This window comes from Otolemur garnettii, unplaced genomic scaffold (genome assembly GCF_000181295.1).
Source record: "Otolemur garnettii isolate 467f Iridium unplaced genomic scaffold, OtoGar3 scaffold00012, whole genome shotgun sequence".
NCBI lineage: Eukaryota > Metazoa > Chordata > Mammalia > Primates > Galagidae > Otolemur > Otolemur garnettii.
In genome coordinates this window covers 16849891-16865647 of record NW_003852407.1, presented here as the reverse complement: position 1 = coordinate 16865647, position 15757 = coordinate 16849891, and the positions used below count along the sequence as shown (strand labels likewise).

Sequence of the window (15757 nt, the reverse complement as noted above, 5' to 3'; positions counted from 1 at the left end):
ATGAACAATTGGCAGAACAATTTTAGATGGCAGGGCTAGTGTTAAAGCTACAGTATTTTGTCTGCTTTCTTCTGATTTGCTCAAAGTGTTGAGGTTACGTGCTTCCCAAGGGGAAAAAAGAGGTAGGCCGAAGACCCTGCCTTTAAAGCCTAAGAAGGATACCCTTTATTCATTCTTTCATTCAACCAGTTCTTATGTAATTCCTGCTGAGTTCCAAGTGCTAGGTCAAACTCTAAAGATCTGATGGTGGAAGGATTGAATCATCTGCCCTCAAGGAAGTTACAGTTTAGTGAAGGATAAGGACAAGTTAAAAGTACATCTAAAATACGAAGGGATAACAGCTATAATAAGAACTTATGAATATAGGAAGGGCAACAAACCTGAACTTGGAGATCGGAGGTAAGAGTAGAAACTGTCAGAGAACGCTAACAGCAGAACGAAGAAGAATTAACTGATGAAAGTGGGTGAAGGAGGAAAGTGGAGGCGGCAGAGAGATTGTTCAGGGCAGAGGTGCATTTGAGGAACCTATCTGTGGTTAAGTCGAATAGAGTAAAAAGTATAAAGCTGGATTATACAGGACCTTACAGGTCTTGTTGAGAAGTAGAGAAATCATCTATTGAAGGGTTCATGCACAAACATGTTACAGCCAACTTTGTTTCTAAAAGATTACTGGCTACAGGATAGAAAATGAAATGGAGAGAAGTCATAATATGTCTAAAGAAGGCGTGGCTTTGATTGTGACCTAATGGGTTGTAAAGTCAGAGTCTAGATAAAGGAGTTTGGAGGTATCCACTAGAGAGGCCATGATTGTGACAGGTTTTATTATTATTCATGATTTCCTGTCTTTTCTTTTCAGACTTCTCATTAAAAGGCCATCGCTTTAGGCTTTGAGAGTTAGTTTCCTTCCCCATTGTTCAGTCCCTTAAAACTACTGCTCAGGCCCCAGTGTGCTCTTCATTCCTTTACACCCAGACTTTTCTGCCACTGACCCCCAAATGCCTTAAAAGTGCCTTATTTCCATAGCGTTTTACTCTCAATCACCTGCAAAAGATAGGAAATATATAATGTAATAAAGGAATTCTCTGTATGAGTGTTAATTAATAATGCCTTCTCAGGCACTAATTCCCTCATTAGCTATTTGCATTTTAATAGAAAAAGAATACAGGAGGCCTGATGGCCTTAAAAATTAATCTCGAGTGATAAAATTCCTATCACCATCTAGAGAAATAGGAAAAATATTAATGGAGATTATGGAAACATTTCTGGTGCCCTTTGAATGACACTACTGTTTTGGCTGACTGTCCCACCTTGGAAGGCAGAACAGAGTCAAACAGAAATTTAAAAAACGTGAACAAACCCCGAGTTCCCAGAAATCGTCAGTAAACCACACATTAGTAAGCCCTCATGTCACTGGGGTCACCTGTGTTTCCTAGAATGCTGTTTTGAAATCACTAGCAACAGACACGGGTCAGGGCATGCATTCAAGGCAGAAAGTGGAGCGCTTTCAAAATAACCCATTTTCCTCCTCTGAAATGCCATCAACAGCATAACCACTTTTTTAATTCATCATAACCTTGTAGCTAGATCACTGATTATAAAGTCCTGAAATGAATAACTAGGGCTGGAGAAAGTGTTGGGCTCAGTATTTATTTTAATGATTTAGGGATTAATGGCCATTCATTTTCAACTCTTTGTAATTGAAGTCTTGAAATAATGGAATTTATCAGAGGAATGCCTCATTCACCCTTGTATAATTCGATCATACTGGAATGGCACACGTGGACTCATAAATCGTCTATGTGCACAGCAGGGTAATCTATCACACCAGCCTGGTGCAGCGGTGCTGGGGGGGGAGAAATATACTGAAGTGTGAGTTATTGCTTACTCTACAGAATCCCATATCTTCACGTCTTACATTTCCAGGAGGCTTTTCTTAGGATAACCATATCATTTATACTCACTGGACATTCATGATAAAAGGTACTTTTATTTTTATCATGAAGTTTTTTATCAGGGTTGTTTTATTATTTTTTTATGAAAACACAAGTGTTTCTGACAAAGTCATTTTCAGGCCGTCAAACATATATCATCGTTCCAGGCTTGGAGCAAAGGGGCCCTGTTGTCGGCACACACTGTATTGAATTAGCCGTAGACTCTCTAAGACACACGCCGGAAGTGATGTGCATTACATCAGATTAAATTGTCTTTGTGGGATAGTTTGCTCTTTAAAGCAAAGACTGTGTAACATTCTCTTTGTTGTGTAATAAGAAATTTGGTGATCCTTTTGAACCCCTGCAGAGTACAGGCATTGTTTTATAAAGACAAATATCTACTTTAAAGCATCAGTTTTCTAGAACTGATTCTGCATTTTGCTATTCAAATTATTTTCAGAGGCGGCTCCTGTGGCTCAAAGGCATGGGTCCCAGAGCCCCATATACCAGAGGTGGCAGGTTCAATCCTGGCCCTGACCAAAAAACTGCAAAAAAAAAAAAAAATTAATTTTCATACTCCATGCCTAAATGTGTGTGCTGATTAAAGTCTCAATCCACTTATACTGATACTACACATGATGGGAGCCTTGTAGCCTAGAATTTTCCATCTTAAGAGAATGTTTATAAAACATCACACATGCTATACTCATGAAAAATGTCATTTTTATATGGTTTACATTTAGGCTTTATTTATTTAGGCTTTATTATGTATTGGTGTTTTCCATTTTGTTTTCAAGATTTTCTATGTAGGCTTGGCGCCTGCGGCTCAAGCAGCTAAGGCGCCAGCCACATACACCTAAGCTGGCGGGTTCGAATCCAGCCCAGGCCCGCCAAACAACAATGACGGCTGCAACCAAAAAATAGCCAGATGTTGTGATGGGTGCCTGTAGTCCCAGCTACTTGGGAACCAGAGGCAGGAGACTCGCTTGAGCCCAGGAGTTGGAGGTTGCTGTGAGCTGTGATGCCATGGCACTTCACCCAGGGCTTGAGGCTCTGTCTCAACAAAAAAAAAGATTTTCTATGTCCTTGTTACACAACGTGTTGGACCAACACACTGCACTGATAGTATCAACAACTCTTGGAAGCTTGTTAGAAATGCAGATTCTCAGGCGCCACCCCAACCTACCCCACCACACTTCAATACAGAAGCAGAAACTGAGTTTTCCCAAAGTCCCTAAGTGACATGCTTGCACTTTGAAGTTTGAGAAGCACTATTGCAGACAGCTGTTGGACAGTAGATGACATTTTGATGGGAACAAGAATCATTAATGAACCTAAATGGGTTACTTATGAGGCAAAATAATAACGTTGTATTAACTTTCATTTTCCTGATTCCAGACATCGTGCCAGTTTGATTTTTACATACAGTTTTTCTCATTCTGGCCAAAAGAAAACAGAAGCCTGGCTTTTGAGGGTGGAGAAGTGAGTTGTTAGGAAAATGCAGCAATGTTCTAGTTATTGATTATAGCCCAGGGTTGAGTCTAGAGTGGAAGTTTTCAGATAAAAACAGGGATCATTTACATGTGAAAGGGATAGACTAGGGCCATGTTTTTCAACATTTTCTATCTCACAGCACCCTTGAACCTAGAGTTAAACTTCCGTGGCACGTTTAAATTATGTTGATCAAAAAATATAAGTGAAAAAGTATTTTGAACTTCTGTGCTTTGAACTTCTTTCAAAAATAATGTAGTTAATGTTCTTTAAAAATTTTGTGGCACACCTGAGAGCCTCTCATGGCACACTGGTTGAAGACAGGAACGTTTTATGAATGGCTAGGGTGGGGGCGGGAGTTACAGCAAAGGATTCAGCCAGCACAGGGAAGAGCGATTTTGGAAGGGACTTAGCCAACACGCTGGGGGTACAAAACGATTTCACCTATCTTCACACTTTAGAACTGTGAAGTGGTTAAGAGACTGTGCTGTGTGTTTATTTCATATATAAATGAATATAAACTTATATTTCACATATAAGTAATGTAATTGTATGCTACTTTGTATGGATCCAAGTGATTGTGATGTATAATTCTTAAAACTTTAATATTGGCATAGTAGTGGGTCTTCTTTAATGCATATTTATGAATATTAACTTTTTTCTTTGAGGAACAGGCTTAGGTTTAAGAACTGATGGAGAAGAATATAAATATGTTTGTGAAGGAGAGGAACTAGTTTCTGATCTCAGACTTTGACCTGATACACAGCACAGTAACTAATAAGCCAAACGACCACCATCTAGTCTGTTAACAGGTTTAGTGCTATTGGTATGTTTCATAAAGTTTTTTTGAATGGCGCCCAGAACTTAGTCATGAATGAAGAGCTTTCTAAGGCTGAAATGTTCTGAAATTCAGAAGAACTGATCATTCTTCTGTTTGCATTTGCTTTTAGGAACTCGGATCTATATTATTTTAGCGTGAATAGTTTCTATGAATTTAAAGGACATACTAAACAATCCCCGTTAGTGTCCTTGGGAGCCATTACAATAATTCCCTTTTCTGGAAGTAAACAGAAAAGCAGGCTACCTGGGTAGTCATACTAGAGATGAGCATTGTATTAGTTACCCAACGCTGCCCCACTAATTACCCTATAATTTGGCAGCTTAAAACAGAAAACAGTTAGTTTCTGTCAGTCACAAATCCAGGTTTGGCTTAGCTAGGTGCCTTTGGCTCAAGAACTTTCCTGACGTTGCAATCAGGCTGTGATCTCATCTGAAGGCTCTCCCTGTGGGGATTCATTTACTTGGTCATTGGCTGGCATGGGTCCCTCAACACCTGGGTTGTCCCCGGGGCTGTCTTACGACATGGCAGCCAGCTTCCTACCAGGCCAATAATCCAAGAGAGCTCAAGAGAAAGAAAGCAAGCCCAAGACAGAAGCCTTAGTCTGTTTATAAGCAGAAGTGACGGTCTATTCTTTCTACCATATGATAGTCATTAGAAGCCAGTCAGCGAGTTCAGCCCACACTAAAGGGGAAGAGACCACAGTGTGCGGGCACAGGACCCCCTGCAGGGGGACACCCCAGGACATTGACTACAATTTTTTTTACCTTTCTTCTTGCTTCTATATTTTCTATCATGTCAATTTTGGGCATATGTCACTTTCATAATATGGAAATGAAAATGTTAAAGCCAATAAAATTATAGTGAAATTATATCAGAAATATTCACCAGAAGAGTCACCTCTCCTTAGAGCTGTCTTAGTAAGACAATTGAATTGGCTAAAGACAGGATACATTAATGACCTTCCTGGCCACACATTAGATCATGTCATGAATCCCCGTCTGAGATCATTACCTGAACGGGGTTTTGTATGGCTTGTAAACTGTTAACACTGAAAATGGCAACAGCAACCCCCTCTGGTGGTAATATGAATTCGTCGGTATTTTTCAGTTGCCTAACCATCTCCTTCTTGCTTGGTTCTCGATAGCATGCTGGAGAGCTCGAACCGGCTTGACGAAGAACACAGGCTGATCGCCAGGTACGCAGCAAGGCTGGCAGCAGAGTCCTCCTCGTCTGTAAGTAGCTTGAGTGGAAGGATTCATCTGTTGGCATCTGGGATCCTTGAATTTCTTATGTTATGTTCGTTGTTACCATTATAGCTGATGTTAGTGACCAGGACAGTTTGTGCCAACTTTACCGTTCATGTGTGCATTGCTATGTTTGTGATAGCTGGTGGTGAATTTCCAGTTTTAAAATGGCAGGCTTGAGGAACAAAGCAATCTCCAGTAGCATGGCCCTGCAGCCAAGAAGGAAGTCCATGTCCCCTTCGCCCAGTGTCAGCCCCGCAGGAGGACCTGAGGAAGGGAGCAAGGACTGGTCATGATTTTTTTTTAATAGATTTAAGGCAGGTGTGTTTCGCAAAGGCTGGAGGCTAAGGCAGAATAATTGCAAGTGACACAATATACTAGGAGAGGCAAAGGAACTGATATCTTCTTCCATTTGCTTCTGTCTCTAAGACAAAAGCAGCAAGCAGTTTGAAACCTTGATTCAGAATTTGTCTGCGCTAATGGAGGTTGGGCTGTGATTAGGGCCCCACAATAGACAGTGAACGGGAGGGGAGCCAGTGAGGAAGCGGGTGCCTCCTCCGCTCGGAGCAGGTGTTGCCGTTATCAGAGCCCTTTGTGGAGCATTTCACGAGCAAGCACTACCATGAGCAAGATGGACGAGTCCACAGCAGGCTGAAAAGTATACTGTCTGGCCCCTAAATCAGCTGTGGTCAGAGAGATGTTATTTCAGTACATGAAATTTTAAATTCCATAAAGAGCAAAAGTGTTAAAATGAGAGAATAAAGGGAACTAGATTTTAGGACATGCAACCCCTTCAGGAGTCATTTGAAAGGAAAGACAAAAGGCTTCTGGAAAAACCTTTTTCCAGTTTTCTTGCCCCATGCATTTACTCTATAAACAGAGGGTGTGGCATGGTGAGGCGGACTCACAGTGTGGTATTCTGAGTCTGCGTCCCGGCTTCCATCATCACTAAGTGCCACCTCTTTGAATCCAGTTCCTCATCTGTCATCTGTCAGTGGGTAGAATTATAATTACTGTATATGTCAGTGCTGCCTGTTACTAAGGTCCAGTGAGATATAAACATGTGTAACAGTGCTGCGTTAACAGTGGTCTAAAACACAAATTTGTCCTCCAGAAATGTTTTGTGAAGGCAGTTCTTTTAATTCCTTATTGGCTGTCAGACTTTACATCTCAGGGTTTCCCTTAAAACTCCGGATTTTCAGCTGAGAGACCAAGTGCATGGTCCTCGTGGCAGTGGAGTCGAGGCAGCCCTCTACCCTCTTTGGAAAGGGTAAGAGTGCCACACTTTGCCACAACCCATACCTTAGGCCCTTGTCATTTGGGTTACCTACCTACCCCTTTTCAATGAGTGACTCTGGTAGGCTTCTAAATCCCTAGGCACAAGTTTTTATTTATATGTGCATTAAATTCACCAGTCGTCATTTTATTTCTGTCTTGAACACATCAGTAACTTGTGTTACTTGCCTACTTAGGTCCCACAACCTCTGTGTGCCCATCACAGGAAAGATACCATCTGCACATTAATTCTAGTTCCTTTGTCAATCTTTTTATAATCACATATCAAGAACTGTATGATTAGCTTAATACATCAGAATTAGTAAGATGACACCAGTTTAGAAAGGAGATAGAAAGATCATTTCCAGCCAGTGGCTCACATCTGTAGTCCCAGAACTCCGGAAGGCCAAGGCAGGTAGATTACTTGAGCTGAGGAGTTTGAGACCAACCTGAGCAAAAGCAATACCCTGTCTTTATACTCAAAATAGAAAAACTAGCTGTGCATGTTGGCAGGCGCCTACAGACCCAGCTACTCAGGAGGCTGAGGCGAGGGGATCATCTGAGCTCAAGAGTTTGAGGTTGCTGTGAGCTAGGACACCATGGCACTCTGCCCAGGGCACAGAGTAAGACTCTGTCTCAAATAAATAAAAAATTAAAAAAATTGCCCTGTACTTGGGTGCATTTCTGTCTGGATAATTCCTGATTAATTAATGTAAAGAGAAAAGCAATGGCTGAAATCCACAACTGACTCAGATAAATTTCTACCATTTATGAATACATAAAACAAATACACACACGAAAGAGAAGCATACATAGTAAAATCGGAAGAAAAACCTGGACCACAAGTCCAAGCTGCTGTATGCCAGACTTTGCTATAGAAAGCCACTTAGGATATAAAATGCAGGACCTCAGAAGTTCTCATTAGCAATGCGAATCATTTCTTTACTAAAAAGAGATGTGGATTTTTTTCTTTACTAAAAAGAAATGTGGTTTAAAAATCATAGAATGGTTTTACAAAAAAACAGGCCTTTACTAAACTTAACCATCCCTACAGTCAGATTTCTGGGCATTAAAAAGCCGGTTTAATTTCTCCTTATCTTTTGGCTTATGCAACAGGTGTTATTTATAAAAGCTTTTCATTCCACGGTAGAAATATCAGCTATGATTTTTAAATCTTGTTTTTAAAAAATAAAAGTTAGTGGGGTGCTGTGGCTCACACCTGTAATCCTGGCACTTTGGAATGCCAAGACGGGCAGATTGCTTGAGCACAGGAGTTCGAGACTAGCCAGAGCAAAAGCTAGACCCCATTTCTCCTAAAAATAGAAAAATTAGCTGGGCGTTGTGGCAGGTGCCTGTAGTCTCAGCTACTTGGGGGGCTGAGGCAGGAGAATTGCTTGAACCCGAGAGTTTGAGTTTGCTGTGAACTATGATAATACAAGGATGCCACAGCTCCCGATCCAGGGCAACAGAGTGAGACTCTGGCTCCAAAACAATAAATTACTGAATTAAAAATTGAGTTGGAGGAATTTCTTCAATGTACTTTTCTTCAATATACAAAGGAAGCAAGACCCAGACAAAAGTTAATCTGAAACCATTTTTTTAAATAAAATACCAAATAAACTCTTGCCTCTATATAGACAGGCATATAAATATGGTATGATATGATTTATGACACATATGTTTATATGGGAATGGAGAGATCTCTGACTTCCTATGTAGCAATTGATAAAGGCAATTGCATGACCGAGAATGAGGAGCTGATGTCAGGTGAAGATGGAAAGATCAAATATATACATGTATATGAATCCATCAATGTAAAATGTCATGTGAAAAAAGAAACGCATAAAAAATATGTTAATCCAAAGACGCAGAAAAGACGTGTTAACTACGATTTTAAAACTATGAAATATTTAATTGTACATTACAGTCATTGAACAATAATTCTATAGCAAGAACTATCTCAATACCTATCTTGAGAGAATAGTTACGATGGAGACAGCATGGTGAGAATGAGATAGACTCCCGAAGACTTCAAGTCAGGAAGCTAAAAGGCACTTGTTCCTATGTTTTTTATATTTGCCTGCCAAAGAATTCGATTCAGCTCTCCATTCCTTCTTCAGCGTAGAGGACCTCCACGTCCACGGAAAAGTCAACCCTTAGGCGAGGAATGGCCGTTTAATCTTCTGTATTTGCTTTTATTGTTTTGACAGAAACAGTTTCCTCATCTGCATAGCTCACGACTCCATCTTCCCAAGTGCATAGGTCCACCTTCCCAATATTAAATTCTGTGAACTACATATTTTACAGCAGCCACCTCAGCAGAGAAGTGCTCCTGACATCTCCTTCACTATTGACGCAAATAAGCAACAAAGGCAGCTGATTGCAGAACTAGAAAACAAGAACAGGTAAGGCCTGGTAGGCACGCTAGCTCGTTGGATCAGCTTGTGCGTTCATTAGTAACTAGTAGTCGCACTCGAAAGTCTCTGGGCCAGCAGTTCTCAGCCTTCCTAATGCCGCAGCCCTTTAATATGGTTCCTCATGTTGTGGTGACCCCCGACCATAAAGTTATTTTCATTGCTAGTAGCAATGATCACAACCTCTTCCTTCACTCTATCAATCTGACCTCAGATCTCGTTTCATTACTACTATCAATGAAAATAATTTTATGGTTGGTGATCACCAACATGAGGAACCGTATTAAAGGGTAACGGCATTAGGAAGGTTGAGAACCACTGCTGTGGGCTTTTCACCCTGTGTGCATGTTCCAGGGAAGACATCTACAGTCAGTGCTGCTGAAAAGCTGGTCTTGAAATCTTTAGATCTTCTGGTGCTTAATGAGAAAACCGTGTGGGGTGTGGTTGTGGCTGTGTGTATATATACAGTTCTGAGATGTCAATGAAATTAATGTTATCTCTCTGGATAGTCTTCATTTCCCTTTTTTTGGCATACTTAATTTCGTTCAGGAGCCAGGCACACGGTGTCTCCACCACCAGAGAGAAGTAGGTGGCTGGCCTGGGAGGCTCCCCGTCAGGACCCCAGGTGAAAGAGTCACCTGGAGCAACACCACCATCATTCCTTTGTTCAAGCCAAACCCCTCCGCCTCCAGCCCGACAGCAGGTCCTTCCTCTGTTCAGCACAGACTGGTTCACGGTTTACTCAAAAACTGCCCGCTTCATCTCCACCACCACCCAATCCAGCCTGTTCTTCCTAAAAACATCCATCATCTCCTCACTCTCAGGTCAAACCATCTGCTGATTCCTCATCATACTTTTTCATTAACACCTGCTCCTATCCCTCTGGCCCGCGAGGTCCCACCTATACTGGTTCCTAGCTGACTGTCCAGCCCCAGCTCATCTGCTGACCACAGCCAGGTTCATGACACCTCCGCCGCACGGCCCTGCAGTAGCTCCTCTCTCAGCTGCGAAATTTCTCCCAGGCCTCTGCGGGGAGGGCTCCTTCTTGTCATTTAGTTGTCAGCCCAAATGTCACCTCCTAAAAGACCACTTGTCTAATCTTGAAACCCTCTCTACTACAGCCCCCTCTGTGGGGTGGGGGGAGGCGTCTGTGTGTGTTACAATCATCAGTGTCTGAAATAACTACTTATATGTCTGCTTCCTTATTCATTATCTGTCTTCCTGACTGCAGTAGAGGTTCTTTGAGAATAGAGGCCACGCCATATGGCCCCTGGGGCCCAGAGCCCTCCCTGGAACATTGTAGAGGCTCAGGAAATATATACCGAGTGAAAAAATAATAAATAGCCGGGTTGAATCTCGGACTCAGTGCTGAGTAAGACCAACACAGGAACAATTTGTACATCCTGCTTTTCTTGCAAAAGCGTCCCTGTGTTCCGTGCTCACTGTCATTCTTCAACACTCATGTGACGTCTGAGGTCAGACAGGTAGAGTAAAGGAAGAGGTTGTGGTCACCATCTCACGCCTGGAAAGTCTGACCTGAGAATTTGGGAGGAATGCACAAAGTAGTCTTTAAAGTTCTACAGAAAAAATAAAAAGGAAGATGCAGCCTCCATTGGCACATTTTCCTATTTTTCCTAGTGAAAAAACTTTTGCCTTCATTGTCTTAGGACCTGGTTCTCATCATTAGGAAATAACAAATTAAAATAGAAATAGCTCCATCCAGGTGACACCATGACTCTCTATTGCCTTTGAAACTGCTACTCTATTCTGAACCCACAGGGGATCAGCTTCCGTCAGAACTGAAACACAAAAGAATGTTTGCCACAGGGGAGCCCTCTCAGTTTATCAAGGAGTAAGAGGCAGGAATTAATAAGGGACAGAGAAGGGGCATAGAGAAGAGTTAGAAAAAATTAGAATTTGTTCAGGACAGTCGCAAGGCTATACAATTACCTATTCAATTTTGTATAACATTAATTATGTCCTCAGTGCAAAAACTTGTGCTAAGGTGGAAAAGATGTTGAGAAAAGGGAGTGGTTTCAAATGAGCAAAGGCACTGAAATCCAGTAAGAGAAATAATCCATAGAAAGGAAACAAGTAGTTGAGGGACGACGGCGGGTAAAGGAGGGGCAGGGAGGCACTGAAGAAAGCGTGAAGGCTCAGAGCAAACAGTGTAAGAGTCACTGTGGACGCTTGGTTTGGTGGAAGGGCTGTGAAAGTTCTGATGGTGATGAGAAGTTGGCGAACACAGAGGCCATGTTCAAATGTTGTCTCAACGTTTTACATCAACTCAGACACCAAAGAGGGCATGGAAAGAAAAAGAAAGAAAAATGGAGGCTTAACACCTGTAGCACAGTGGGTAGGGTGCCAGCCATATACACCAAGGTTGGCAGGTTCGAACCTGGCCTGGGCCAGCTAAACAACAATGACAACTTCAACAAAAAACTAGCCAGGCGTTGTGGTGGTTGCCTGTAGTCCCAGCTACTAGGGAGGCTGAAGCAAGAGAATTGCTAAAGTCCTAGAGTTTGAGGTTGCTATGAGCTGTGACGCCATAGCACTCTACCAAGGGTGACATAGTGAGACTCTTTCTCAAAAAAAAAAAAAAAAGAAAGAAAATGGACCAATTTTAAATTTTTGACAATTAGATTTAACCTGAAGTTTTAACTTCTTTAGAATAAAATGTTACTATTGGTAATATAGTGCCCAGGAGTTCCACAAAGACCACACTGCCAAACAGGCCAAATTTACATTAGAGTCCTTTTATTAAAGAGCCAGCTGATGACTGCCTCAGTGTCCCAACATGGGGTATCTGAGAGCAGCCCCAAGTGCTTAAGGAGTCAGGTCTTTAAGGCTTGGTCTACATCCTGGTTGGCATGCAGGCTGTCCAGATGTATTTGGGGGGGTTGTGAGTGGGTAGCAAGCAACCATTGTACAGAAGCAGAATTTTGCAGTGAGTTAGCTATATGTCATACATCTTTGTTTTAATATTTTCCCGTACATTTTAGTCTCAGTACTTTTGCTCCATTCATCTTTGTTTCAGTATTCTCTACCTAGCATTGTTTAAAGGTCAGTCTGGGGATAGTCAGTTCATTTCCCAAGCCCAGGAGTTAGTCAAGCAAGAAGTTAGTGAGTACTTTCCCATCTATCTTGGGGTGAACCAGGTTTATGTTGAGGGCTTGCAGCCCAGGAATTTGTCAGGAGTTAACTGGTATTTTTCTACTTTAGCCTAGACCTAACAGTAACCTTAGCAAATGTTAGAATTGGAACATAAAAGTGGTTTTTCTTTTTCTTTTTTAGTCAACAAAGTAAAACTCTAATATATGATAGGGAAGGGTGCCCAAAATGACTCACTCAGAGTCATTTTGTAATTGAGTCTGTGACATGGAGTGTCACTAAGTGACACTCACTGACTTAGTGACATGTACTACATAACAAAGTCAGCAGAGAAGAGCTGAAGAGAAAAGGATTGGAGGAGAGATAAAATCCACCATTTGATCTGAAGTAGGAGGCTATGCCAGCTTGAGGCACGAATGAACTTTGCCAGAGTTGAGGCCATTTTCTGGAAAAGGAACTGGCTCTCTCTATAGCCTGTTCACTCAGAGCTTCTACCAGATGTCATCCCACACATCCTTCTCCAGCTTAGGTCTCTATTCTCGAAAACATAGTGTGATTGCTGTCCACCAAGGAGCTGTCCACTGGGGAGAGGACCCCACCACGATTCATATCATACAAGTAGAGATTCTAGGTGGCCGTGGGAAGAAATTGGGGTCTTTGTTTTGAGGTATTGAAGAGAGAATAATGGCAATCTTATGTGGGTATAGTACAGGTGTACAAGAATTGCTTCATTTCACCCTCAGAACAGATAAGCCACTATTATCATCCCCACTGTACAGATTAAAATGCAAAACTGAGGTTTCGTTTCTATCCTTTTTCTCCAACATGACCCACTTTCCCATCATCATGACTTAGGTTGTGTAGGGTAAACTTGATGCCGGAGGTAGGATTGTAGTTGAAAAGCGAAATTTGGAAGTGAAACATGGGAGATGGAATTATGGGTAAAAATATACACTGACTTTGAGACAAGCAATGAGGACAGTTGCCGGGCCGGCACCGAGGGGCTGAGATGGAGAGTAAAATGGAAACACTGGTATATGGGGCTCGTACACCAGGCTAAAACATTTGAATTTTTTCCTGTCGTGGTAGACGGCAGTGATCAGGCACGTGACAGAACGTCTGCATGTGTGTGGCAGAACAATCAGCTTATTAAACTTGCGGCTTGCCCTTGCGAGGGCTTGATTAGGAGCTGGGGACACGATGAGGATCAACACTAAATAGTTAGCACGAGAAACAAAAAACAAAGGAACCAGAACAGGAGCCAACTAGACAAAAGCATAAACCTTGCTGGAATGTTTCTTTACAAGATTCTCTGTCGTTCGTTTCTAAACTTTCTAGGAGGGATTCTAGATTTTCCACCAGGGATCTTTACAGAACTCAGATTTCAGGAGCAGCCCTCTTCTCCTTCCCCCCTTCTTTCCTTCCTCCTATCCATCTGTCCTTGTGTGAAAAGCAAAGTCAGGGGTGGGGGATAGGAGTAAGGGATAAAATGTCAAGGCCCAGAGGGTCTCTGTGCACGATCAGAAGAAGGTCACAGCTGGCCTGATTTCCCACAAGTGCCAGCATCACTCCCATATCCCTTCTTAGAAAGAAAAGACTGAAGGGAAACTCCGCAGCCCACAGACACCTCCGCTGAAGCGTTCACCTGCTCTTCCACTTCTCCAGAGTCTGTTTTCAATTTTCTGCTTCCTCTCAGGCATGAGGACTGCACACTTGAGGGGAAGTCAGGACTTCTTTGGAGGAAATACTCCAGGATTATCTGCCTCCTTCTCAGTCTATTTCTGCTTCCAGAATCAACAGGAAGTTCCATGAATGCCCTGACCCGGCCTCAATGCCACTCATGGCTTAGACATTCTTAGATTGCGCTCTCTAGATCCATGTTAAAAAAAAAAAAAGCCAAAAGAGAAAAAAGAAAGGGGAATGAGACAAGAGGGCAGAAAGAGCTTCTTTCTCTCCCTGAGTTCGTTTGTGTCTCCCGGAGCTCTCCACCCCTCCTCTGATTAGCAGCTAGTCCTTGAGCTCATCTCTTAAGGCACGTGCTCCCCAAAGATCCCAAGGCACTGTCCCAGAAGTTCATCCAGGTCACACTTCTGCACTATGCAAACTTCCCAAGAGTCCCATGTCTCCAAAGTGATAATTAACCCAATAATCAGGTCTCTGAGTTCCTTACTTAACCCCATAACTCCGTCTACCTCAAGTGATTCATGCACATTTCCGTGATGACCTTTAGAAGATAACGCTTCCCTATAGCACCTTTGGAGGAACCAGTTAGTACAAGGAGTAAAAGCAATCTTCAAATTGCACTGTATAAATTACAGCCTGCCTTGGCTAGAACGGCTGAAGCAAGGGTCAGAGACTGAGGTAGTCTGACACATATGGGCTTCGGGGCCAGCTTGCCTGGGCTCACATCACCTCTCCCACCTACTTATTATCGAACTTGGCCAAGTCTGTCAACTGATCTCTGCCTTGATCTCCCGTATTCCTGGAACAGAGATGATGATGGTACTATATATAAAAAACTTGTTAACAGATTAAATAAAATAAGCTTAAAGATGAGGCATAGTTCCTGGGTACAGACTAAGCACTCCATGCATAGACAGGGCGGCCATAAAGCTTATGCGCAATTTAATTCCACGCGCACTTTAGGGCCACCCTGTATAATCACTCAATGCACGTAACATAGCTCTGCGTTATTTTTTCTTACCAGAGCTTCTATTCTCCTTTCCTTCCTTGGGCTACAATGGCTCTGTCATGGTTTTGTCTTTACAACCCACAGGGAGAATTAGCAGAAGTCATGAAGTATCAGGACATTAACCCTGGAGGAAGTCATGAAAATCCTGGTGATTTTCAAGCTGAGCTCTGGGCTGCCCTAGGGCCTCTGCAGAGGTACCTGAAAAGGGGAGAGAAGGGTCTCCCAGCATGGGGGTCCACTCTCTTTAAGCAGGGCAGCACCCCCCCTTAACTGTCTAACATACTGGGTTTCCATGGAAGCCTTATTTTTTAAAAAGTTTTCCATCGTGGAAGACCAAGGGGAACAAAAAAAGTCAAAAACCCTGGAATGAAAGCCCAGCCTCTCACCACACTCACGTAAGGCAGAACGACCCACTGGTAATTAGCCTCCTGATTCTGGTGTGTCTGTGAAGCAGGCAGTTATAATCAGACTTCCAAATGGAAGGCTGCTCCCTTGCTCACCAAGTTCACCTCCAGTCCTCGGTGTTCTGATCTGTCGTACTGGCTCCTGTGCTTTTGGTTGACACTCACACCTCCAGCCCCCAGGAATATGTGACCTGTAGCCTTGCTTAATGGCTTCTGACTGGCTCGGGGATAATTTGCCTTGGACAGGTCTCATATCCTTTATGGCCAGGCTAATGTTCACCCAAATGCAGGGAAGTCCAGGCCCTAGCATCAATAATGGACTGACACGTCTCACCTCCCAGCAGAGGTCACACC

General features: G+C 42.6%; 1 protein-coding gene across 8 annotated transcripts in view; it reads left to right on the top strand.

Moving 5' to 3' along the window:
- The window catches only part of DTNA (dystrobrevin alpha), a 358694-nt gene that overhangs the window by 318254 nt on the left and 24683 nt on the right, over positions 1-15757 (top strand). For 7 of the 8 annotated variants that reach the window (XM_023510207.1, XM_012802050.1, XM_012802048.1 and 4 more), the window contains 2 exons: positions 5408-5495; positions 9090-9187. In XM_023510207.1, the coding sequence (XP_023365975.1) occupies positions 5408-5495; positions 9090-9187 (186 nt within the window). The remainder of the gene's footprint in view (positions 1-5407; positions 5496-9089; positions 9188-15757) is intronic. The other variant, XM_012802053.1, reaches the window with a different exon arrangement.